The 27394-nt window shown below is 32.5% G+C and overlaps 1 protein-coding gene across 20 annotated transcripts in view; it reads right to left on the reverse strand.

Annotated features, from left to right (window-relative positions):
- Positions 1 to 229: 229 nt before the first annotated feature.
- Ppip5k2 (diphosphoinositol pentakisphosphate kinase 2) overlaps positions 230 to 27394 on the reverse strand; it is an 86344-nt gene continuing 59179 nt past the window's right edge. For 4 of the 20 annotated variants that reach the window (XM_063245500.1, XM_063245498.1, XM_063245499.1 and 1 more), the window contains 8 exons: positions 22207 to 22374; positions 19449 to 19622; positions 18191 to 18263; positions 16457 to 16576; positions 15532 to 15594; positions 11879 to 12019; positions 7257 to 7373; positions 230 to 1964 (listed from right to left, as the gene is read on the reverse strand). In XM_063245500.1, the coding sequence (XP_063101570.1) occupies positions 1864 to 1964; positions 7257 to 7373; positions 11879 to 12019; positions 15532 to 15594; positions 16457 to 16576; positions 18191 to 18263; positions 19449 to 19622; positions 22207 to 22374 (957 nt within the window). In that variant the 3' untranslated portion in view covers positions 230 to 1863. Of the gene's footprint in view, positions 1965 to 7256; positions 7374 to 11878; positions 12020 to 13614; positions 13743 to 14151; positions 14300 to 15531; positions 15595 to 16456; positions 16577 to 18190; positions 18264 to 19448; positions 19623 to 22206; positions 22375 to 27394 lie in introns of those variants that run through there. The other 16 variants (XM_063245503.1, XM_063245511.1, XM_063245505.1 and 13 more) reach the window with 12 other exon arrangements.

Consider the following 27394-nt stretch of genomic DNA (forward strand, 5'->3'; position numbering starts at 1 on the left):
ACTCTGTCTCCTAGGACCAGAACACTGATTCTGATGACATTTCCCTCTTCTTCCTCTTCTCATCATCATGTGCTTTAGGGCAGTGATTCTTAACTAGGTGCAACTCTGCCCCTCCACTCCTTCCCGGGCATTTGGTAATATGTGAAGATACTTTGACTAGCTTTCTAGTTTGATGCTAAATGGAAAGAGGTAAAGAACAGAAATAAAAATAATTTTCCATTTAAATCACTGACCCTGGAAAGAAGATATTTTATTCAGACCCACTTTAAAAAATGAGTAGTTTTCTTAACCCCCATAACGAGCATATTAAGTATGTTTTCACACACAGAAGACAGGTACATTCAATATTTACAAGGCATATCTTCATATAATATACATTCATGTGAAATATATGAATTTAATCGTACATACTTGTGACTTTTGCATCTGGTACCTTTTTTTTTTTTTTTTTTTTTTTTTTTGGTCTTTTTCCTTTTTATCAGTACCGGGGATCGAACTCACGACTGCCTGCTTGCAAGGCAGGTGCTTATGTCGCTGAGCTAAATTCCCAGCCCCTGCATCTGGTACCTTTAAAACCACTAAAATGTAATACGCTTATTTTCTAAAAGTCAGTTTATATATGTTGATTTAACCTTAGAAGAGCTTCTTTGAAGAATTATAATAATCGTTATTTATATAATGAAGTTCTAGTAGCTTTTTTAAAACATAAGCTTCAAGCTAAAGTGTTAGCAATTTATCAATGCATGGAATTACAATGCATGGAATTCTTGGTATGCTGCACTGCTTGGTGTATAGTTTAATTTCAAATGGTTCACAATTATTTGTGCATTGGGGGGAAAAAAAGCACCAAGGATAATGATTTTTTACATCACAGATGATTCACAATATTATAATCTCAATTTCCATTCAAAATCTAATCATTCAAAAAGACCAGTTACTTCAAATGCTCATTCTTTAAGCTTTCTCCATGAGATCAAGTGATATATTAGACATAAGAATATAAATGATAAAATGTACTACTAATGTAACAGAATTCAGCTTAACATTGACAATTTGTTTCTCAGCAGAATTCCCTGGATCCAAAAACAACTCTGAAAATAAATGCAATAATATATAAACTTGTTAGCTGTATCTCTTAGAAAGAAACTCCAAAGGTACCTTTCCAGTCATATTTAAAGCAAAAACTTCTTGAACAAAGCACCTCCTGTGGTAAGGAAATATATAAAGAAAATATCTTCTACAAATTAATATACAATTTTATGTACATAAGGATATAGTTCTCCCAAGTGTATGTGCAATATTTTAAGTAACATACAATAAAAAATTCAAAGCACAGACTGAAAATATAATGCATGTGTTGATCCTCCAGTTATTAGATACTGCAGCATGTAAGTTATTGTAGCGATTAAGAAAAATGTTCTAATGTAAGTGGTCAGTGAGATTTTTTTGGAAACATACTTTTAAAAACGTTCCCAAATGTAATCTTGCCAGTCAAATTTCAACATAAAATAAAGGTTCTTACAGCTAAGATGCAGTCTCATGAAAATACAAGAGTATACAGAGGCCACATCATCAGATTCTGAACTTTGGTACAGGCCAGCAAAATGTTTTTCATACTCACAATGAACAGACTTTTATCACAAATTTTGGTACTCACAAAATGCAGTAAGGTTATTTTAAACATTTTCGGATCACGACAAAGTTCCTTACCTGAATATAAACAATTGTATAGATTTAAAAGGATTTTTAAATGAACACAGGGAGGTCTAAGGAGAAACATACATTACTTGCTTTGACAGTGTTCAGCCAACCTTATGTCTTTTTCTACTGAACAAAGTTCCAATTTCTGCTAAGAAGGTTTTATTATTTCTTTTTCCCAGTGTTTTTTTTATATTCTTCTGTTTTGCTAGAGATACTCTTTTTTCGAGATGAGGTATTAGATGTATTAGAAGGTCCACTGGTAGCTATGCAGAAAAAGAAAAACTTGCTTAGATTTACACAAGCAATCTCAAATCAAATCTCAATCTCAAATCAAATAATACTGATGAGTGGCAGAATAGTTCCTGTTAAAACTGTGACGTAAATTGAGCATTATAAACATTTAATATACCACTTTTTACTTCTTAGAATTCAACACAAATATAGAAAAATGATGACAATCAGTTGTATTCACAAAATAAATCTCTCATTTTCCTCTATAATCTTCCTAGAAAAATGGTTTCCATAATTTTAAACTACTACTATTCATTACACAAATGGCTTTGCAAGTTATACCTGTGGCCTTGGTCTTTTCCCTAAGCTTAAGATATATATATATATATTCAGTTGCTTACTGGAACTCTATAGACATCTAACAGGAAATAAACCCAACTTCTTCATTTTCTGTGTAAACAAACATCTATTTTCTCTTATATCTTCCCTCTCATCACTATCTAAAAAGTTAGAAGGTTAGAAAACTAGAAGCATTCTTGATTTAAGACTCATTCTTCCATATCTGAACCAACATCAAGGCCTTGTGCATTACAAAAGTCTTTTTAGGTGGAGTTATATTCCTTTTACTATGATGCGTACATTCCTGTCAAGTCAAAATTCTGCACAAAACAAGAATACACCATACAAGATACAAAGAACAATTACCTAAACACACTAAAGGATGAAAAAAGTCACAGTTACTGAAGAATCAAAATATGTAAGAAAAGAATAACATGGGATTTCTTTTAATAACTTTTAGCTTGATAACAGGCTCCATTCTGCACCTTGTAAAATGGCTAAAATTCCAATACTAAAGCCACTTTTCCTAGCACGAAAAATCATATAATAAGATTTGGGGCAGACAAGAAACACGGGGGACAAAAAGTGAGGCAGAAAATCCTAGGAAGGGAGAGACTGTGATTTAGTCAGTCAACCTTATCATACACTATCCAAGCGGCACAGAAAAGGCTATGAGAAAGGAACTGAAATCTGAGCTGTTCCCTGCTTCAAGGACACAGTTCTGCAATTGGAGTTCAGCTACCATTAACTCTGCTTTAAAAGCAAACAGCCAACATTCTCGGGAAGAACATAACTGAGCCACAGAATCCAAAGTTTCTACAATTTATTATTCATAATATCTAGGATATAATCTAAAACTACTCAATGTACTAAGAGACAATAAAACTGCTTCCTTTTCAAGAATGGACAAAATGACAGAGATTAATCCTAAGGCGAGTTATTATTTTAGGATTGACGAAAATATGGTTACAATGAATGAAAATGTAGAAGTCTTTGAAAAAAAAATCAAATAGAATATTTCAAGTTAAAGAACAGATGGAATATCTGAAATAAGAACTGACTGGGCGTAACAGCAAAATGAACAAAACAGGTAAAAGAAATATTAATTAGATTATCACACAACAAAATGAAACAAAAGAATGAAAATATGAAAAAGAAAGATCATTCAATAAACTGCTAAAAACCAACAATAAAAACATTGAAAGCATGTAGATTAAAAGAGAAAACTGCCTAAATAAGAACATTCAGATTGCCAAATACTTTACATTGGTATCAATGGGAACCGGAAGACAACAGAACAGTATCTATAAAGTGATGAAAGAAGAAACTTTACTTGGAATTCTCTATCCAACAAAATCACCTTGAAAAAACTCAGAATAAAGACATTTTCAGAGTGAACAAATTGAACAGAACACAATGCCAGCAGGCTTGGTGTATAACAAATGCTAATGAGCTTCAGGCTGAAGGCAAATGAAACCAGATAGAAACACAGACTTCAAGGAGGAAAGGAAAGGGAAGTATCAAAAATGGCAAACAGGTAGATAAATACAAGCTTTTTTCTCGTCTCAATTTCTTTAAAATAAATGGGACTATTTAAGGAAAATACCACATTACTGTAGTAGAGTATTTATAATATATGTGGAAGTCTCATACCCACATGGGTATGCTATATGTAAAGGGTAGAGAAGAACGTAAACGAACTTAAATAGCTAACAAACTTTCTAAGGGGATACATAATTAAATGTTAAACTGTATGTTTAGAACAACAAATAAAAGAATAATGTAAAAATACAGTGAGTGATAGTTTGGTTCACAGATGCAAAGAAGCATTTGGCAAAATTTTGGTTTTGTTTGCAGACTCTGCATTGGATGACAAACACCACAGCGGCCATCTTTACCAGACAAACATCAATGTGGCCATCTTTTCCAAAATTGCAGAGCAAATGAAGTTTCTGACTGGAGGTACCACTGATATGGCAGAAAGCCAAAAGATAAATTAAAATGAAATTCTAAAAAATATTGAACACAAATCAAGCAGAAAAGAATAAAGGAAAAATAACTACAATGAATAAATAGAAAATACAACAAAATAAAAGACATCAATAATTACATTAAATGCTAAAGGCCTATATGCATTATAAGTATAAAGCAGATGATAGAAGGACTATTTAAAATGTCAAATATAAACTGTCTACCAAAATACACTTTAAATATACAGACATTACTGTCTGGTTATCCAGACAGTACTGTCTAGTTAATCTAAAAAAGTTAATTATCATGTCTTAAAATAAACTTTAAGGCAAAGTAGTAGTAGAAATCAAAGACAGAAATTTCAAGACAATAAATCAAGATATTAGAATGAGCTAAACAATCACATATTTACATACTTAGTAACAGACCTCCAAAACACATTAAGGCAAAATTTACCAAATTAAAAGAAAAACTTGATAATTTTGCAGTTATTAGTGGATATTGCTCTTAATATACTTGATAAATTATCCAGTCTGCCTTCCTGTTCCTATATACAGTCAAAAATGAAGATGTGAACATTACTAACAGTCTTCATATAATGAATAATAAAATGATCCACTACAGAATGCCAATTTTTAACTGTATTTGTAATAAGTTAAGTTAATCCAAATGTTAAGTCCTAAAATGAGTCTCACATTTAAAACACTGACACAGTGTATGCTTTCTAATTGTAATAAAAAATTATTAGGGAAAAACTTACAGTTTTAAATGTATATATAATAAGAGAAGAAAGATCTAATTATCAATGACCTAAAAACGGTAAGCAGAGGTTCAGAATAAACTTGAAGTAAACAGACAGAAAATTAAAAGATCAAAAATTATTTAAATTTAAAACAGACCAAAAAAAAAGGTTCTCAATAATAAGGGTAGTATTTTGAAAAGGCCAACAAAATCAATAAATATCTGTTAAGACTGACCAAGTACAAAACATAAAGTATTATCAAAAATAACAGAGGTTATTACTACACTCGTTAAAATGATCATAAAGAAGCAACAAAATTGACAACTTAGACAAAAAGAACCAAGTCTTGAAACATACAGGTTACTAAAACTGTCCAAAAGAGGAAACAGTTTTACTGAACATTTAAGGAAGAAATCACAATCTACAAAATTGTATTCAGAAAATACAACAGGAGGAAGTATTCACAAATCATTTTATGAAGACAACATAACCCTGATAATGAAACTCGAAAAGGACCGAATTAAAAAACTACAGATCAACTTCCATTACAGATGCAGATACAAAAAAAGCGTTGAAACTGAACTGAATCTAGTTTATTTTGGGGGCAATTTTGGGATGTTTGTGTATATCATACATCACTACCAAGTAGGGATCATTTCAGGAATGCAAGGTTGGCTTAACATTTGAAAAATCAAATATAATACACAAAATCCCTCATTCACTGTATTACTTAAAATTTTTTATGAAGAAGTGATATATTATGTTTAATATAAAGAGAACAACAATGTACTATGATTCAAAAAACATTCAAATCCTAGGTCTACAACTACTATGTGAATTGGGACAAATCACAACCTTTCTAATGCTTGCTTATCAGTAATGGACATAAAAATGGTATTAACTTCTATAGTAAAAGGAACTACACAAATGTTAGTCATGTGTTATATATGGAATGCATCAGAAGTTACATTTAATATTCAGTATTTTTAATTTCATAGCATCATATAGTGATCAATTAGAATGTATGAGATTTAAACTACTTATTGACCCTGATTTATAATGCCTGGTAAGCCGACTGTAATCAGGTATATTAGAACAAATAAGTAGTAAAGAGTATCACAGAAGTTTTTGTTTTGATAACCAAAAAACATCAATGGATGTGGTTTGGTTAGATCTAGAAGAACAATAATGAACCAAGAATTTTAGAAGAAAAATATGGCATGAGTGCTAGGGAGATTTATTTAGACAGGAAAGTTTGGCTACAGTCAAACAATAAAAGCCATGATTTAGTGAATTTTACACTGTGTGCCGAGGACTTTATATAAGTTATTGCATTAATCTCTGACAACTCTATAGGGGAGGTCTTACTGCACTGATTTTATAAACATGGGAGTAGGGATTAGTGAAGTTAAGTAACTGACCCAAAGTCAAATAGCTAATAAGGAGCACAGCTCAGATTTTAATGTAGGCCTTGTTGACTGATTCCCAAGCACAAATGCTTAATTAAAAGAATATGCTGACAGCAAAGAAAGGCAGAAGAGAATGAAGATACTTGCACTGAGATTCCAGTAAAAGCATTAAAGATATATGGAATTCTCTGAGGAAAGAAATGTAAGGTAAGAGAAAATGAGAATAGTTAGAATGTCCCTATCTGGGATAGGAAAGTAAAAAGTTCAAGGATCATCAAATAAGGAAATAGAATCGGAGAAATGGGGAAAAGAACAAGACAGGATAGTATCTTGGAAGTCAAGGTAAGAGAGTAATTCAGAAATAGTGACACCATAATCAAATGTGCCAAGAAGTTAAAATAGAAAAATAACGATAAAACATAGCTGCATTTGGCAGTCAGGTAATCAGACCAAGAATGGAGAAATAAAAATTACTTTAGGTCGTAAAAAAAAAAAAGTGGATACAGAAAGATGCCTTAGGCTCAAAGAACAGGAAAAGAATAGGCTCCATAAACCAGTTCAAGGAAAAGTTTGAGTACAAAATATATTTTAGTAAACTAAATTGATATAGTTGTGATATATAAATGGAAGGAGGAGGGGAAACAACTGATAAAACAAAGAAGGGAGGGGAAAACAACAGACACTAAAATGCATACAAACAGGCTACAATAATACATCTTGAGCTCTTAGGGTCATTTTTTTTTTTTTTAAAGTACTAGAAAGTGCAATAATCATACTGAGAAACAGATTTCACATTTAAAAGTAAATTATTATCACTTTTCTAACTGCTGTGCAGAATCCACAAACTCAGACACATCCCTAACCTGGTTTGTTGCTTGCTTTCGTGCCCTTTAAGGTAGCTGGTGGTGTTGGGAGGATCTTTGTAGGTGTGTAAGTATTCAAAGACACTTTTCTTCTCATTACTGGACTGGAACGTGAGTCTAAAACAAACAAACAAACAATGTTAATTTAATAATTTCCAGCCAACTGTATGTTAACATTACAGAGCATTTCTTATGGCATAATACAGTAAACTCTTAAAATCTGTGTAACAATAGTAGAAATCAGACAAGGCAAGGTCAACAAATTTAGCAAAGCCATCTATCTTTAAAAAAGGTAGTTCTCTCATGTTCTACCCAAATGGTAGTTTGTTGATATTGTATGTCATAAGCATTTTAACAATATACACCAGAAGAATGCTGACAAGAACAGAGAAACAGGCTTAATTTTAACCTCCCCGCCAATAAGAAATAGATGGAGAGAACTGATGGTATAGAGAATCAGTCTTAATAAGAATAGGAGAGTCAGGGATGATTCATCGACAAACAGAACAGTTTATGAAACTATCATATTTAATAATAAACTAACTATACCACAAATGGAGACACACGTCAGATGCATTTTTGACCCTGCTCAGGTTTACCATTATGAAAGGGAGGGATCTTTAAAGCTATTTCTCCTCCCACAGCTCCACCTCCAAATGGAGGTGGGGAAGCTGAAAGATGCAAAAAGGAAAAGAGTAATTCTTAATTATGGAGTCTCAGGGGAAGGACAGGCTGGGGTGAGCTCACTGGGGTGAGCTTCTGTGTTCTAAACAAAGGAGGCAAAGGGCTATAAAGCCAGGGTGGCAATCGTGCGATTTGGGGGAGATCCCTACAGCGATATCCAGAGTGCTTTTGAAAATCAAGATGTGGTCCAGAGATGGTAAAATGTGCCTTCAGGGGTTGATACCTACACTGAAAGAATACAAGCTTTCTGCCACAGGTCAAAGCAGTCACTAACAAAAAAGGTTACCAGTGACAAAAAGAAGTTCCTAAAGCATCCTATGAAACACTTTCTTAATTCTTTCTGCTTGCATATTTTTCTTTAACTTCCATCACTAACAATCTTAGTTAATATTTCTATTCCTTTTCCTTAAATCTGATAGTCACTGACCCATTGTAACTTAACTTTTAGTTATGATAAAATTTTATGAGTTGTATGAATTTCCTAGGGGAGTAAAAATTCTCCTTGAACACCAGAGGATTAACAATGTCTTTTCTCTTTTTACAAAACCACAAAATCAATTTATTTCCAGGTATATGAAGCTACTTGCTTAGCAACTCATAGAATTAAATGTAAGCAATATTAATATACTTTATGAAGTTACATTACAAAATGTAAAATTCAGATACTTCTTTTGCAACCGGCACAGAATGTTCTTTAATATTCAAAAAGAATGAAAAAAACCTAAAATCTTAGACGACCTGGATTTTAGTGTTATTTAACTACACATTAGTTGATTATCTTTATGTCCCCTCCCCCGCCACAGTGAACTTTTCTCAAATGAAATCTTAAATAAAATGGACTATAGCAGATATTCTGGGGGGAACACAAGCCCTCACCAGTCTCTATCCTTTTCTTCCTCATGGATTTCCAAAGGCTCTGGGGAAGACAGCTTAAAGAACAATGAACTAGATTATCTCAAAAGCTTTTACGATTCAATGAACTGCCTTAAATAGCTTACTTTCTCATATAGTTCTTTTAATAATCAATACCTTGACATTTTAAGAGTTAAAGGGATAATTGTACTGATGTTACAGAGAGGAACTAAATGGAAAAAGTGGCAAAGAAATCTAGTGAACTAAACACAAAAAGCTGTTGCCCTGAAATGACAGTACCATAGAATAAACTTTAAAAGAACTCCAAAAGCACAAGAAATAACACCAACAAATGAAAAATAAGATTATATTAAATTAAAATCAATATGAGATTAAAAAGCTTTTTGCAGCAAAATAAACTAAGTAGACACAATCTTCAGAGTGGGAAAATTGTTTGATATCTACTTTTAGGATAGAGGACTAATTGCCAGGCAGGGTGGCACACAACAGCAATCATAGCACGTCAGAGGCCGAGGCAGGAGCACTGCCGCAAATTCAAGACCAACCCAAGCTACACGGCAAGCCAAGGCCAGGCTACACTACACTGCTAGGCTCTGTCTCAAAAACAAACACAACAAAACAAGCAAGATGCCCAAAAGACAAATGAGCCAATAAAAATATGAGAGAAATGAAACGAAGAGACGCTCAAAAAAAAAGAAGCATAAATGGCCAAGAAGAATCTGAAAATACACTCAATATCTTTAGCTATTAAGGAAATATAACAACCCTAAGATTCTATCTTAATCCAGTAAGAACACCTATCTCTCTCTCTCTCACACACACACACACACACACACACACACACACACACACACCACACTAGCAAGAAGAATGTGTGGAGAAAGGAATCCTGCATTGTTGGTGGAAATGCAAACTAGTATAAGAGTAAGGAGAACACAGTGTAGAGAGTCCTCAGGAAACTAAAAACAGAAATTCCATTTGACCCACGTACACCTCTTGTGGGTATCTGCCTCACAAGTTAAAGACATCATATTGTAGAGATACATGTATACACCTGAGTTTAAGGCAATGCAATTCACAACTGTCAAACCATGGAACCAGTCCAGATGTCCAACAGCAGGCTAACAGAAAAAATATAAGTGATATATTTACAAATTGAGCATTATTCAGCCATGAAGAAAAATAAACTAAAGCCATTTGTAGGAAAACGGACAGAACTTGGAACCAAAATGTGAAGTGAAATAAAATACAGATAGGAAATTATCACATGATTTCTCTTACATGAGAAACTCAAAAATACAAAGATTAAAAGAAGGAGAAATAGTAGAAATCAAAGAGATACTTATCTGGCATAGAGAAGGGGAACAAAAGAGATAAAGGTAGAGAGACAGAGCACAAATATGGAAAATGACCAAAACAAAGTATAGGTCTACCAATTTCTCAAAATGAATGTGATTATGTATTATGAACATATATAATTAAATAAAAAAGGTTTTCTTGGTACATATTCCACTAAAATTTCCTTTAAAAGAAGCAGATGTCCTTACTGCTGCTTTAAGTCATTCACTATAAATCTTCTAAAATTAAATGGCATTGCTATCTACTGCAAGTCTTTATTCCTTTTAGAATCTTCCTTTAGACTCTAAAATTTCAAATCCCCACCTCAGGAAAGCAACATCAAATACACACAAGGGGAAATGAGTAAACTAGAATTTCCTAAGAGTATCTATTCTGAGGGAGCAGCATGGTCTATTCTATTAGATTATACTTATTTAAAAAGAGAATTTTCAATTTTCTGACTTTGACTATTATTTCATTTGAAGTATTGTCAAGCTCAGAATCAAGACATATTCCTATGAAAGGTATGAAATTAAAATTTTCTTCTAAAAGTCATTTATAAAATGAAGTATTTTAAAATATACACATCATACCTCTCCATTACTATTAATGATTAAAAACTGGTCTTAACTACCAGACATGGAATAAAAGGGAAAGGTATTCCAGAGACGCAAGGGCAGTATTAGAACAGGATACAGTAGCAATAATATCCTAGAGTTATATAAAGAAAGAGAATAACAGCGAGACATGAAACTGGCATTCATTCCAAGAATTCCTGACACTACACTTTATTCTTTGAAAAAATATATTTGCAGCCCCTCAGGACATAGAGAATGATACACAAATAAAGTCTGTCACTTTTTGAAGGTATAACCTGGATGCCATATTCTTATCACTAAGCACAGCGCTCTCCCTGAAAACTGTTGCTTAAACTGGAAAATCCAACATGCTGAGGGATGCTGTTATATGCGGCTGACAATGACAACTACTAGCTACTACCTAAGGAGGTAGTCCTGAGCACTCCTGAAAAATGATGTCCCTCAGAATAGTAAATCACATAATTTTTAATGTGTTACCAACAATTTTCTGGGAAAAAGAGAGGTTTGACAAAATCTGGGTTATACTGAGTTCTCTTTAGAACTTCTTTCCATCATACATGTGAACTAACTACTTTAGAATATCTTTAGAAATACAGAATTTAAAAATTTGCTCTCAAATTAAGAGTTCCTTCTGACACTTACCAAAAATGGTAAGGGGATAGACACTTTGTAAATTATTTTAAAAGGCTATGAAACGATATATAATAGGAATGTCAGATTTTCAGCAAATACAGTTTTTAAAACACTTATGACCATATTACACTGTAGGCTTCTATTGATGGGTCTTAAGACTTTCCATTTTTTCTGGAGACAAAGTTGCTATGTAGTTCAGGCTGGCCTTGAACTCACAGCACTCCTCCTGCTTCAGCTTGGGATTACAGGTGTGTGCCACCATGCCTAGTGACTAGCCTTTCCCTTTTGTAAGAAAAAGATTTTGGGAGAAGAATCAGGGAAAGTGGTATACTGCACATTCATCAAAGAATTATTATTAATGTCTTTTTACACTCTTTTTCTCCTAAAATTCTATTCATTACTACTTGAGTTTACATTTTTTGAATTGTTGTTCTATTTACATAATATTTACTGAATTAAACATTAAGTAATAATGATAAAGGTAAAATTTCCTACGAATTTCAGGGGTCTTCCATGGAACTTCACTTGATGGAAAAGCAATGGAAGCCAGAAATTCATCCACCTGCTTTAAAGATAGGGCATTGTGAAGGGTTTCTAGAGGACAAATAGACGGCACCATAGAATACAGTTCAAAGCCTGTAAGAGAAAAACAAAAAAAAGTGAAACAGTACAGTTGGATATTTTAAAAATAAATAATTAAAAAAGGAAGAACTGTTTTGAACTGAAAGTTAAGGTCTTTTCAATCTATCACATGCAAACATACAAGATCTCTCAAGTCATGACACCAGATGCTATGCAATACGGAACTGAAACAAGATGTCACAAAGATTGCTTTTTAAATATAATCACATAGTATAGCATGCACACAATTTCTGTCTATATTGGTAAAATCTAAAAATAAGATTTAAAGAAGGAAACCTAGGGAAAAAACAGAAAAATTTTTAGTTTTTGTTTTTTAAAGTCAGGTATATTTAACAGATGAATAAACTGATGCTATTATGTGTCCCTGATATCAGAATACTAAAGGTAATTTGTTAGAAAACAATTATGTAATTATTTGTGAAGTGTGATTTTATACCTTTCTAGGCATTTTATACTTTTCCAGCACTACTCTCTGATGTGATCCTAAAGAAACATACCTTCACTTCTGCTGGGATTAAAATTCTGAAATATATTTCACCTACCTTTACTGAATTAACATCAATGATTCTATTATTGGAACTCACTGGCTGAGTAAAGTTAGGCCAAGTAAAAGCATTACAAATTACAAATATGTTCGTATTTAACAATGTCACAAAATACAAAAATTTCATGAAACAATCATGCAGCTATGTGTTAATATCAGTGAAACAAAAGCGCTTAAACACACAGTCATTTCTTTTAAACAAATATGATACAGGTAACTGCCTTTAGAAGAAAAGAAAATTGTCTATTTATTGAAAATATATTCAACCAAATGGCTTTTAAAATTGCTTTCATATACTGTTAAAATAGCAGGTCTTCCTATATCTAATTTGCCAATAACTTAAATTGATTCTCCTCAAAAGAAATATATTCAATACTTAAATTTACAATATCCAATACATTAATTCAAAAGTTAAATTGAATTTAGACTGCAAAGTAGATTATTTACTACAGTAGGCATGCACTCATTTTTAAATTTTGGGCTCTTTTACTTAAAATTTGGGAGGAAATATTGACCTGAAAATTGCTGGAATAATCAGGTGGAATGGAAAGTTTCACTAATTAAAAGGGAATCTAATCTTCTTACGAAAATAACCAAAGACCTTAGAAAATTGTTATGCTTGACTTTCAGGTACAAACCAAAACACGAAAGACCATTACACATACTTAAAAAGAAAAAGAAAACTATAATACCATAATAGCAGCTACAATATCTAAGCACTAAAGAAATTAGGCTTGCACAACTGTTACAGTATTTTTAAACTACAAGATTCATGCAAATAGGCGCAAACCCTTTCTTTGCATGACACTAAACAGCATGTGTTTTTGCCTCCTTTCCTCAGGATGTTTACAGGCCTTTTGGAACAGTTATTTTCTTTCATTTGCCTGCTAGACTTAGTAACAAGCAAATGATAGCAGAATCCTGTTCCTCGGGACCACAATTCCCCATTTATCTAGGAAGTTTTCTTTTAACGTACAACGAAAGGGTTAGCGCAGCCATTTCAAAAGCCAGCCTGCTGACATGTCGAGAAGCTATGAACACATACCACTGGAGCCTAGAAATTCCACAGAGGAAATGGACCAGCACCTAGAGAGGTGGAGGCGTTCTGCACAGAGGCCCAGAAAGTAAGGTAAAGCACTGTCAGAAGACACTTGTTTCACCATGCTCCTTGAACTAAAGAGGAAGGAAGGCTAAGTCCATGACATGTGTGAAAGATGGGAATCACATGAAAGTTAGGGAGAATAAAAAGTGAAAGGAAGAGTCAAGTGACAGTGGATAGGACAGATAAGACAACACAGCATAAAAAAAGAAAAAAGCAAATCTCAAAAGCCTAAAAGAAATTATTTCTACAACTGAAAGGAATGTATTTTATGTGCATTAAACTGTAGAATGTGTGGAAAAGCCACACTTTCTTAAAAAGCCTAAATCAGATGAATATATAATTATGATATTTTCAGTTAAATTAATCAAACTCTGTTTCACTATTACTTTTTATCTTCAGTAAAAAGAGCTCTCCTAGGTAAAACCTGCAACACTGGCTTTAAACACATAAGCATTTGGTACAAAAACTATAGTCTTAAACCTGCATCATCTCTTCTTAGAATTTTGTGACTTCTGTAGTCTTTGTGACTTCTGTTTTTCTTCTAAGAGGTTCTTATTCATACGATAGCTTTAGAAACTGCAGCCGTATCAAATGAGCATCTTTTCTTCAAAAAGTAGCCTTTAAAGAGCTACAATGGACGGAAAGCACATTAAGCTTTAAATTTTCACTTGGTGAAGATGAGATCTGCTTATTCCACCTTTAAGAAATATTAGTGTACTATTATCTAGATGTACTTTTAAAGGCTCTGAAGGGGGAATGACCATAAACTTGTGTTGAATCCTTATGCTTCACAAATGTTTGAGTATTTTTAGAGTTTATACCCAAAAATAAGAGTTAAAAAAAAGGAGCTTTATGCCAAATAAAAGCAAAAACTCACAAGTTTTTTAAAAAAATTATTTGGTCCTAAAGTATTTTAAAATGATCAGTAAATATTCTGTTGTCCCATGAGATGAAACTTTAAAACAAGAAGCTGAAATACTGCAACAATTCAGCTTATAAATAAGCATCACAATATTTTTCTGCAAAATGTAACTGAATTAAGTTTCTAAGATTTTTTTTTTTTTGTCTTTTTCGTTTTTATCGGTACCAGGGATCGAACTCATGACTGTCTGCTTGCAAGGAAGGCGCTTATGCCGCTGAGCTAAATCCCCAGCCCCGAATTAAGTTTCTAAATGTTAACATGAGTCTTCTTCCCATGAGGAATCTCCAAATTCTGAGAAAAAGCAGTGGTACCGAAGGGAACAGGTTGCTTGGTAACGGCAAATCATATTGCTACATCAGGACAAAGTGAGTACTGGACAACTTTCAGAGTGTTCCACACCAAATCAAGTTTTGCTTAGACAGAGAATCAGGGGTAAATAATGCTACACAGTGAAATCTGTATCACCTGGTTTCCAAGAACTTTTCAAGACACTTTTCATTTCACTATTTAACATGGGTCAGTTTATATTTTTGTAAACATATCTCAATTAAACAACCATGTGATCAGAAAAGAAAGCGGGAAAAAAACATTAAAATTATTAAGAACAAATTAAAGAATAATAATTGTTGAATTTAAAAAAATATGTATCAACTGATCACTTAAAAAGTTAGAATTTTCAGGTATTAATTTAGGATTAAAACTCATCATCATTGTGGTCATTTAAAAGCTTGATGAGCAATGTTAAATTACTGTGTAAATTATAACTAAAAAGGGAGCTAGACAGTATCAATAACTTGAGTAAATAAATTGGAATTGTATGCCAATTGAAATTAAGGATAAAGAAATGAATGATACTGTGTGCCCCATATTTTGAAATCAAAGAAAAATTAAAAGGGGATGAAGCAGGGAGTATCTTTTAAAATAAAAGCAAAACGTACCATTGGTTGGGTGTCGAGCAAATGAGATAGAAAACCTTTTAACAGCAGAACCGCGTGTGGCGTCTGAGAAAGAGAAAAACAGGTACCTGAAATTCGTAACAGCTATCAAAAGAAGAACACTTAAAAAAAGAGGGAAAAACAAATATATGAGAAGGTTAGAATTAGGTGGCATGCAGAAAGGACAATGAGAGAAGGTAATAAGCCAAATACTGGTTAAAGCAGTAAACTGGCTTGATGACAAGAGGCAAAATGTTTAATGAAATATACAAAGGAAGGACAAGCAGGATGAGCTGGCTATTTTGCTAAATCCATGTTTTACTGACTAAAGTAAATCTGTGGACATATGAGCAAATGTTTTCAATAATGCTGATCCTGAAAGATCTGAAATCATCTCTCTTATTTGCACAAGGACAGACCACCAACGCATTCTGAATATCAAAATATCAAAACTTAAAATGCACTAACAGTGATAGGATCTCCTACAGCCAGGAATCCTAAAGTAGTCTCATTCTATATTTTTATAAAAATATTGCCAAGATATATCCTGTATTATTAAACATTCTATTCACTTCAGCTTAAAACTGCTAAGTAAAATAAAGGTCAACAATGAACAAAGTTTAAAAGATCAAAGAAAATTTACTCTTTATCACATGTATTCTTAATTTCCTCAGAGAAGAACACACATAATTCAGGTCTAAATTTTCCATTTCAACCAACCATTTAGTGCTGAAGTAAGTCTAACTGTAATGAATTGATGAAACATGGATCCACACTGTAGATACCAGAGAGCACCGACAGTTTAGGTAAAAGATGCTAGGATTCCACTTGATTCAGTCAGTGGCCTTCAACTTGTTTTTGAGAACTACTGCTCATGGGTGTGTGCATGGGTGTTGGTGTGATTCTGTGTGTGCATGTGTGCACATACCATCTATGCAGCCAGAAGAGGTCAGCTTTTTACGATGAGTACGAGCATAATCCTGTAGGTTAGGTGCACTTGAAGAACCCCCGAGCACTGAGGTGCTAAACAGGCCCGCACAGTGAGACCCTGATGGGAGTTAGAGAAAATACATACAACAACGGGTGTTCTTCCATTCACATTGGGAATTCATGCAGCATGCAGTTAACATGGCTCTTACCACACATACGCAGCCCTTGGCAGTGCCTTCAATAGGCTCACAATATGCTTGTAATGTCCTAGTGATATCAATTTTAATACAATGCTCCAATAACCACCACCATTTGTATGTACAAATGGGCTAATTTAATAGTGCATAAATGTTATCTTTGAGGAAAAATATGCCTATGCATTAATTAGACATACATACCCTAAAAGCATTAAACGCACTATCATAAAAACTAATTCAGGAAGAGAACAGAATCTGACAATTAATGTGCAAGAGTAGGCTATAGGAAAAAAAAAACCTTCCCTAGTAAAAATTCAGTTACATTAAGTCAATACTTTTAAATTCATTTATCCTTTTTTTTTTTGCCATGCCAGGAATTGAACCCAGGGTGTCACACATGCAGGGCCTGTGCTCTCCCGCCGAGCCACAGTCCTGGCCCCTAAATCAGTATTTGTGAATGTAGGCCTATACATGAAGAATCTTTTCTGATGCCCCCAAGAAATGCCATCATCTTACGAAATAAAGTACATCAAAGCTTATGTACTTGTGACACCAGGCAAAATAATTCTTCTTTAGTCACTCAGGCCTAATCCAAGTTTGACTTCTAAAATTTAACAAATGACTTAAGACATAAAGTCCCTGATAAAACACATCATCAGCATTAAAACACAGCCAATGTAAATTTATGCTTAATCTGAAGGAAAAGTCTTTACATTCAGGCAAAACTTTCTTGGGGAAAAATTAAATGGATTTTTATCAAACATACTATGCAATTCAATAAGAAGTAATAATATATAAATTTCCTTTAAAGAGTTCTTTAAATATGAAGGCATCATCAGAATTCATATCGTAGTATAAAGACTTCAGGTTACAGAGTTTAAATTTACAGTGAAATCTATTTTGTTTTTATTAAACCTATTTAGACAATTATTCATGGAAAATAATGGCATTACCTCCTAGAGTTCATCATACATTAGCTTAAAACTAACGAATTTAGAAAAATGTTTTCCAATATGGCTCTGAGTGTTGGCAAAGAAACAATCATGGTCTTTAATTCAAAAAAAGAGTAAATCTGTCCCTGTACATTAGTTTTGCCCTGGTTTTTCTTAAAAACTGCTCAAAAGAAAAATTAACATAACTAGACAGTAACTAGATAGAAACACCTTAAATTTTTTTAATAACCAGAAAAAGAAAAGGTTCTTAATGTATGCAATCAGATCTTTAGAAATGTATCAACTGGGTAAATAAAGTTTGCATCTTAACTTATAAAGTATAAATTTAAAAATTAGCATTGCCAAGTGAATTGGTCATCACAGTGGACAAAAGATTACATGACAAAATTAAATGCTACTTCTTACACTATCAAAACCTAATTGTGTATTTTGAGTTGTGTAACTTAACAATCCTGAATTAGTATGCATTAATTACAGACTAACGCATAGCATTTGGTCATGTTTTTCTCACTGAAGAGCTTTACATGTTTGCACAGTGTTGAGTTTAATAGGGTGTGAAACAGTGTCCCTTACACCACATACCTACAGTAGGGTTCTGCTTCTGTTCCACAAGAGTTCTTGGGGTTCGAAGGTAATTAGCATTTTCAGATACAACCTGCACAAGGAAAGCAAAATAAATGAAACAAAGGGTTTTAAAATACAGTTAGAAGTCCATATGCAGCCTGTTCCAGACAGACAAGGTTAATAAGCTGTATGGTAAATATTAGTAGAAATACATAAAATCTGAGAGTCATGCAAGATCCCTTCTGAAGGGAGTCCATCTCATAAAAGGTCCTTGCAATGAGTGGTGCGAAGCAGGCATTCAGAATGAAACATCATGTATGAAATGAGACAGATGAAAAGAAACAATTTAGACTGATATAATTTCACTCTCTCTTTAAAGAAGCAAAATACCCAGTCTTAAACAGCTCCTGTATTTCAAGGGGGAAAAAAACAACCACAAACAAAAGAAAAGACAGACAGACTGCTGAGGTCACCATACAATTATTGATCCATGCATGGGCTTTATCAGAGTAACCTTTAAATAGTCACAGCCTTAATGGATACCATAATCCCTTTTCTTATAATCAAGTACATTATATTTCCAAAAGGAAATTGCTGAAGTTATCAGAAAAGTCATGTGCTACAGCAGATCCTCCATTGTAATAAAAACCAGAGTATTTTCAGTTTTGAAATGTCATCACAGAAAGTCCTTCTGAAGTCGTTTCATTTTGAACTATACAGTTGATGGCATACATGCCCTTGGCCCCTCTTGTCCGATACTTCCAGATAAAGGAATGAGGGAGAAAATGGTCCACATTAGATCCATCTTGATGAATAACACTGAGTCACATAAATTTTAGTATTTTTAAAATGTTTACATTGTCAGCAAATTCCAAATGGAATCAAGTTTCTCAATTATAGGTGAAAATTAGTAAATTTTCTTACCATTTAATAACATAGTTTTGTCTCTAAAAGTTTTAAAAGACAACTAAAGTCAAAGAAAAATTTACTTCTTTTTTCATAAATTTTATTAGCGAGCAGAAGTTCCAGGAGAATAATATTTATTTTTTAAATCCTGGATATTTAAAACCTGCCCAGTAAAAATGCTAAATACATACAATGTAAGTGGTTTCTTTCTCTCAAATATCATCAGATATCATAAACATTTTTCAATGAACTCAAAAACAGAAGGATTTACTCTGATGTGAAACACAAGGGATTAGATGTCCTCAAAGACAGCTGTTTGTTGCTCTGAATGGGGAGAAGAAAAATGTTTAATGAAGTAAAGTTTAAAAACCTGTTGCCATGAGCCAAAAATACTGGATGTGAAAGCCAATGATTTGGGGGAGACAGGGGAAGAAGTGATTTGTTCCCCTGATCTGCGTCTTCGACGCCCAGTACCCACACCACTGGTATAATGCAGCCAGGTACCAGTACCCTCTGGGCTAGACACACTCAGGGGGCTCTCTTCCTGGAAGTGAGAAAGGGGGCAAAAAAAAAAAAAAAAAAAAGCAGAGCATGCAAAGTTAGATACAACAGAGCCAAATGATCAGAAAGAAAAAAAAATACAGTTTGTTCTCATTTGCTTATCAATTTTTAAAAGAACTATTAAACTAATTTGGGAGCCAACATTTGAATATCTGATAGGAATCACATAAATTTAATGTGACAACAACTATAGAAACACATTGCTAAGTAAAGATCTAAAATACTTATACAGCTTAAATTGTTACTTCTTAAAACTAAAAAGAGATTTTAATGTTCTTTTGGCAACTATTTAAATATAAAAGTATTCTGCTTAATTTGAAATATTAAAGAGATTTGAGTTTTGGGTGAACTTTTCAATATAAACACTAAAGTACTATATAAAAGATTAAAGAAATTTCAATGTACATAAAATACACACTAAAAATAAGATTATAAAGTGGATTCAAATTGTACTTGATTCAAATTGTACTTATTTATACTTGCAAGATATCATTTTGTTTACTCCCTCCACAGATTATTTATCAAGGGCAGAAGGCAAAACATGCAGCAAACATTTTCATTTTACATGTTTGCAAGTTCATATTTCAGACAATGAGGACAGAATGAGATCTACTTGCACAAAATGAAGAGAACAGTCTTTCTTTTTGTGTCTTTTGAAAGTATAAACTTCTGATATCCACGGAGATGGTGAATGCTGGAAAAAAATCTTCAAGGTTTTACTTGAATAATTTACCTTATGGAAGTAAAAGTTTAGCATGGCATCGAAATACCTCTTGAAAGCAACTCTTTTAAGAATTCATGAAAAACAATTTTAAAATTGTTTTGTGTTTTAAGAATTAACTCGGGTAGTAAACGATAAAGGGTTTACAAATACAGATGAGAAGCAATATATACAGATTTACACATTTTGCTGGCTCAGTGTTATACAAGTTTTTGAAAGGCACAAGAAAGGGTTTTGTAGTGACACTATTCACAGATTATAGACTGCCACTTGAACCCATCAAAATCACTGCCTCACACAAATGGTGTTTTTTGTTTTTTTAATAAACTACATGGTGTTTTTAAGTCATCTGCCAGTTTTCTGAAATTCAGGATATCTGAACATAATCCTAGATTTCTTATTTTTCAATTAAGGTACAATTGAACAGATAATTCCAAATTCTACTATGTTTGCATCTTTTATTAACCACCTTTAAAAAAAAAAATAACTGAAAACACCATGTCCTAAGTAAGTAACCCTAGTAAGTATACAGTTTCCATGAAAGTATTTTATTGGTAGATATTGATAGATATTTTTGTTACATGTAACAGTCAAATTTAAAATTATAAAAGACGTTGTCTGGGGTTGTAGAAATGAGCACAATTTTTTGTGTATATTCTTACTAACTACTAATGTTATATCTCATTATTTAGATCTGGAGTATGAACATGTCAACGATATATGTTTATAACTTAAAGGTTTATGGTTCTACCTTAAGTTTAATTTCTTTTACATTTTTATACAGCATTTAGAAAAGATTTACAAGCGCTGACCTCAATCAATGCTTTGAGGTAATTCAAAGTAAAAGTTTAAAGTGTACATAGGTATTAAAAATTTACTTAACAAACTTCATTTTAACTGCTTGACATTCCTTTTAAGTGTTACTTTAGTAATTATTTAATATTATTCTATCAGTGAGTTTAATTAATCTAATCTATTTAATTATAGACTTTAGTACAAAAGAAAAATTTTCAACTACATCATCGAACTGTCAATCCTTACTGAGCTTTTTGCAGTTATGCTGACAATGTGAAATTTTAATTTATTTTTTGTTGCACTGAGAATTGATCTAGGCCCTTGCACAGGCAAACACTACAGTACTATCATAGTACATTCCCAATACCCCTCCCTGTTCTACTTTTTTGAGACAGGGTCTCGGCAAGTTGTCTAGGATATCCCTGAACTTGTGACCCTCCTGACTCAGCCTCCCAAGCAGCTTGAGAACACAGGCATGTGCCATCACACCAGATATTATTTGGAATTAATATCTTAATCTACAATGGCACTAAGTAGGTTATTATGAAAAGTATCTCTGGGGGCTGGGGATTTAGCTCAGCGGCATAAGCACCTGCCTTGCAAGCAGGCAGTCGTGAGTTCGATCCCTGGTACCGATAAAAATGAAAAAAGACAAAAAAAAAAAAAAAAACAACCCACAAAAAAAAGTATCTCTGGTAATGCCTGTCAATAAAAATTATTCCTCATCTATTAAATTAAACCTTTTAAAAAGTTCTCTAAAGAATTGTCTTATGTGGCAATGACCAAAAAGAAAAGAATTAATTTATCACATTCTTAAGCCTTATATTCAATTTTGTTATAGCTATACATAAAGCTCCAAATCCTAAAACTAATCTTTGTTACCTCAACAGCCTTTATATTTTTACATATCTTTTGAAATCTGTTAAAAAATAGACAAAGTTGACAAAAAGTTGGTAGGTTCCCAAGCTCTATAATTAAAGCTGTATTTTCTTTTCAGTTTTATTACTGTTAGTTTACCTTATGAAAAACATGCTCTGAGACACACACTTACTTCATTCGTAGCCATCTTCCTAGATCGTGGAAGTGGAGACTTCCTGTGTATATGAATTGGCTCTGATACCAATGGTTTAAACAGTATAACAGCTCGATCAACCTCATCTCTTTTAGAAGTATGTGGTTCGTCATCATTATCACTTTTAAAAGATCTCCTGCCTTCACTCTGCGTGCAAAAAAGCAATATATTTAAAATTCAGATTTAAAAATTTCTGATTAACAAATTCAATACCAATTATATAGTTACTGTAATATATATGCTTGTTTTCTAAAATGAATTAATATCAACTGAACTCTTATAACAGCCTCGTGTTACATCAGTTCCTGTTAAGGCGATGTTCAAGTTTCTGATTTCGAAAAACACAGAGTCTGTAGAGAAGTTAACAGTAAAAAGATAATAGAGAAACATAAAAAATAGTGTTTAGTTAAATTTCAAATGTACTAATAAATGCCACTAAGGAAACTAGAAATTAAATTTATCATATGGTAGTGTTACCAGACCAATCATGAAGAACAACAGCATTTGAATATATAATTTTATAATATTTAAATTCTATTTCAAGTATTTTCAATACATATGATTAATGTATAGAAAACAATGTTACCCATTAAATGTTATACCAACTGTTTGCCTCGTGCCAGACACTCTACTAATAAACACACGAATAAGAAACACATCATAAGAATCTCACAGTATAGAAGGTATACAAAATTGAAGAGTTTTATATAAATATCCATCTATAACAGAACAGATAAATTTGGCTGAAATTATACACTAAAACACATATTTTAAGCAGTAAGAATGGACAGACTAAAACTACATATAATTATATTGACGAATCTTATAATGTAAGCCAAAAAATCCAAGCACAATATATAAAAACCTTTGTCAAACTAAGAGCTAGATAGAGTCTGATGGAACTTCTTAATGAGAGGGAATATGCAAAACTTTAAGCAATCATGACAGTTTATACTAAAACAGAGAAAGAACATATCTATTCATTTTACTCAACATTCATCACCATTCACAAATAGTATGATCACAGATAAAAAAGAAATCTATGGGTTAATTATTAGAATGAATGCCAGCAATGACAAATTTGCTAGTTATAATACCTTTAAAAATGAATTAAGATTCAATATGGTAGTGACAAACAAAATGGAATTAAATAAACATTATGATAGCATCAAAAAAATAAAAAGACCTATAAATTCATCTACCAAAGATCTACAACATTAAAAAACCCATAATTTTGTCAAAGAGATATAAAGTATAGTTAAATAAATTCAGAAACATATGAAATCCTGTACAGGATATGATATTACAAAAGTATTTTTTTAAAGATCAGCTTGCAGAGTCAATAAAATACTAATCAAAATTCCAAAAATTTATTTTTGGACGCTCACAAGATGATTATAAAATGTACATTGAAAAATTAAGAAACATTCAAGGTAACCTTGAAAAACAAACTGGAATACTTCTGTGGTAGAAATTTAACATTATACAGGTACAAAAATTGACTGTAATATTGAAAAGACGGGGAGAAACACAGAGACAGAGGAGAGAAACAGGAAGTGATGGGAAGAAGAAGAGGGTGGGGTGGGGTGGGCCAGGGCAGGGCAGAGCAGACAAAAAAGAGAGGCAATGGAGTGACAGAATGTGTTAAGAAACTAACCTACCATAACCGACCAACAGTACTGCACGCTGTAGGGAAATGATCAATTTCTTTAATATTTCATCTTAGAACTAGTTACCCATACAGGGGGAAACATGCACACAAAGCTAGACTCCATCATCACACAAAGCATATCCCCCCAAAAGGCAGATTTCAGTGTATTAAAGTAACAAAGTAGGAAAATAATGCCAGGTGAAAATATGAGAGAAACAATAAAGAACACTGTGAATACTAAATATAGAAATACAGCCGATCTAAACTGATTTGGAAGACATGCTGTGACATATATATTTACTTTACGAAAATATGAATATACATTATAATTGGCCACTACTCTATAATCAATATACTTTTTTTATTTTTAAAGAAAAACAGAAAGCAAAAGAGATAAACAACAGCAAATCCAAAAACAGTAACAATATAGGTTTTCAAAACAGAATGAAAGAAATTTAACAATGGTTATTATATTGCATATTGTTCTTTTTTTTTTTTTTGTCTTTTTCTTTTTTATTGGTACCAGGGATCGAACTCAACGACTGCCTGCTTGTAAGGCAGGCGCTTATGCCGCTGAGCTAAATCCCCAGGCCCTTGTTCTTTTTTTTTTCAAATAAAGAAAAGAAAATTAAGGAAAATAGAAAAACAGAAAAAAAAGGTAGAACAATACCAAATTCAAAAATAATTAACAACATAAAATCACTAGTTGATACATTACCCATTGTCATCTTAAAAAACAGTTGCCAAAGTCACAAAATCAAAGCAGAAATAGTGGCTAGACACTCAAACACTGACAGTGCAAATTATTCTGTTCAATGTTCCAATAGAAATTCAGTAATATGGTCATCTACACACACTACATACCATTGTATCCTTTAGAGCACTTTCCTTCCCTTTCACTTTCACAATATCTACTATACTTTTTGGATCCCATTATTTTGTCAGTTTTTATTTTTACACTAGAGAGACAATGTGATATTTACTAATGTGATTCTTGTTTATTTCACTAATGAGAATATTCTCAAGTTGTCTTCATTTACCTATAAAGACCTCAAGGTCACCCTTTTATAGCTGAGTAGTATTCCACTGTATAAAAATACCAGTTTTTTCACCCACTCTGCAGTTGATGGGCATTTTGGTTGTTTCCTAGAATCAATATTCTAAAACATTCTGATACAATACTCCAAGTCTAAATTCAAACTGACTATAAACAGTAACAATGACTTGTGGAATTTTAAATTTGCTCTCTAAAATACAGTATATACAATCAAAATGTAGGCGTCAATAATATAAAAGAGGACACAAGAATGAAGTAAAACAAATTGGAATCTTCTAAGATGTTTATATTGTCCAGTAAGAAGTAAAAGTTTTATTGATCTTTTAAAAGTCAGAGATTCATGTGACTAGTTCCTAGTTCTAGAACAATCATTAGAAAATAGTAAAATGATGTAAACTTATCAGATATTCTACTTGAGGGAGAAAATAACATCAAAGAAGGCAAGAATGAAAGAAAAAGAAATGCAAAACAGGTAGGACAATAAAAACTGCAGAATGGTTTAAGATGATACAATAAACTCCAAAGAAGTAAAAATTGATATATAATATTATCATACATTAATACATGCATATTATATATTTTAAAATAATATAATAATGTGACATAAATATATAAAATGTAAAAATCTGTAAATGTCAAAGATTCTGAGGATGGATAAAAATATAACACAAGTATACACTCTTTAAAGAAGACATATAACAAATGTGTAGATCCAGAAAGAAAGAAAGTAAATGGACAGAGATATAGAAGAAATACCATTTATCCCTCCTTGGTTAAGATTCTGTAAGAGAACCAAGTGCTACCACATTAGCAGACACTGAATATAACTCAGTAAACTCTATCTTGTGCATCAAAGTTGGTATGTCAATACTATCCTCATGCTGAAAACAGTCATTCAGACTATTCTGTATCTGTGCTTCCAAGGAGAATCTGAGAAAGGTTTATGCCAAAGTAAAAAAAAAAAAGTACTAGCAATAAATTGAGACTCTTTAGGATGATAAATCAAAGTATGATTTGAAACAATATAATTAAAAACATTTGAGTTTCTAATTACACAGAAGCTCATGATAGCTAAGAAGGATGAATGCTGATGAATACCAGATGTGTTTGAGTGATACAGCCCAATACTTCCTGGCCACTTCTTAGTAATAAGGGTAATGTAAAAATATACCAGCTTTTTCCCATTCTGAATCATCCCAAATACTACTGAAGATGGTTTGGGAGTGCTAGCTCTGCTGTTCTTCTTTTGCTTAGAAGCAAAAATGAATTTCTAGATTTCTACTGGATGAACAATATAGCATAACTGTAGGCTCAAATTTTCCCTCAACTTTTAATATTCGGTATCCAGCATTATATTAACAGTAGCCTGGAATAACAGAAAATAAGAGATCAAAAACCAAGGAGGAAAAAAAGAAAAAGAAATCAACTCAGAAAATGTAACTTGTTATAAATTTTATAATAACCATAATACATATATGCTCACATAGTAATTAACAGCCAGACTAAGAATTTTAGTTAAGAGCCAAAAATTATAAAATGAATCAAACAGCAATTCTAGAGCTATGAAGCATTAGCTAAACCCTATTTAGTCAGTACTAAAATTAAGAGTTCAATGACTGAGTTTAAGAGCAAACTGAAAAAAAAAGATGGACTAGTGGATTGGAAGAGAGGTAAAAAGAAAATCTGTGCCTGAAAAATAGAAAAAATATATATAGAGAGAGAGAGAGAATGTAAGAAATACATGGCCAAAAGGCTTGAGATGTATGATAAATCTAATACAGTTAGGTACCAGAAGGAGAAGAAAAGACAAAGAGTTAATTACTTAAAGAGATAATTACTGCAAATATTCCAGAAAGCAATGCAAGATATTGCTGCAGTTATGTATAAGAAACACTATTAACCCAGACATCAAAGTTAAACTGCTGAAAATGAAGACAATCATGTAACAGTGAAAGGCTCTTCCAGGACGTAAAGGTTTTAAGAGTATGGGGCTAGGAATTTAGCTCAGCAGCATAAGCACCTGCCGTGCAAGCAGGCAGTCGTGAGTTCGATCCCCGGTACCGATAAAAAGGAAAAAGACAAAAAAAAAGAGTAAAAGAATACAAGAGATTAAAAATTACAAAGCAAATGCATTTAGGTACATTTAATTTAAATATATCAGTAATTATATTAAGCTAAACATGACAAATCAAAGGCCAAGTTGATTAAAAATTATTAAAAATTCAAGTTAAAAAATACTCATTCAATGCTTAAAAATAATATAAAGAAGGATACAAATGATGCTTTAAAATAATATATAGAAGGATACAAAAGGTCAAGAATGAAATGAAAAAGAAAAGACACAAAAAGAAAATGATAAAAGTATTATGGCTATAAATACAAGGTACATTGCACCTTGTACATTGTAGTCACAAGGTAAGAAATTTTTTTTAGGCATAAACAATGACTTTTCATGATGA

The sequence above is a fragment of the Cavia porcellus genome, unplaced genomic scaffold (assembly GCF_034190915.1).
Source record: "Cavia porcellus strain 051 isolate PalLab524CR breed Dunkin Hartley unplaced genomic scaffold, mCavPor4.1 scaffold_2, whole genome shotgun sequence".
NCBI classification, from domain to species: domain Eukaryota; kingdom Metazoa; phylum Chordata; class Mammalia; order Rodentia; family Caviidae; genus Cavia; species Cavia porcellus.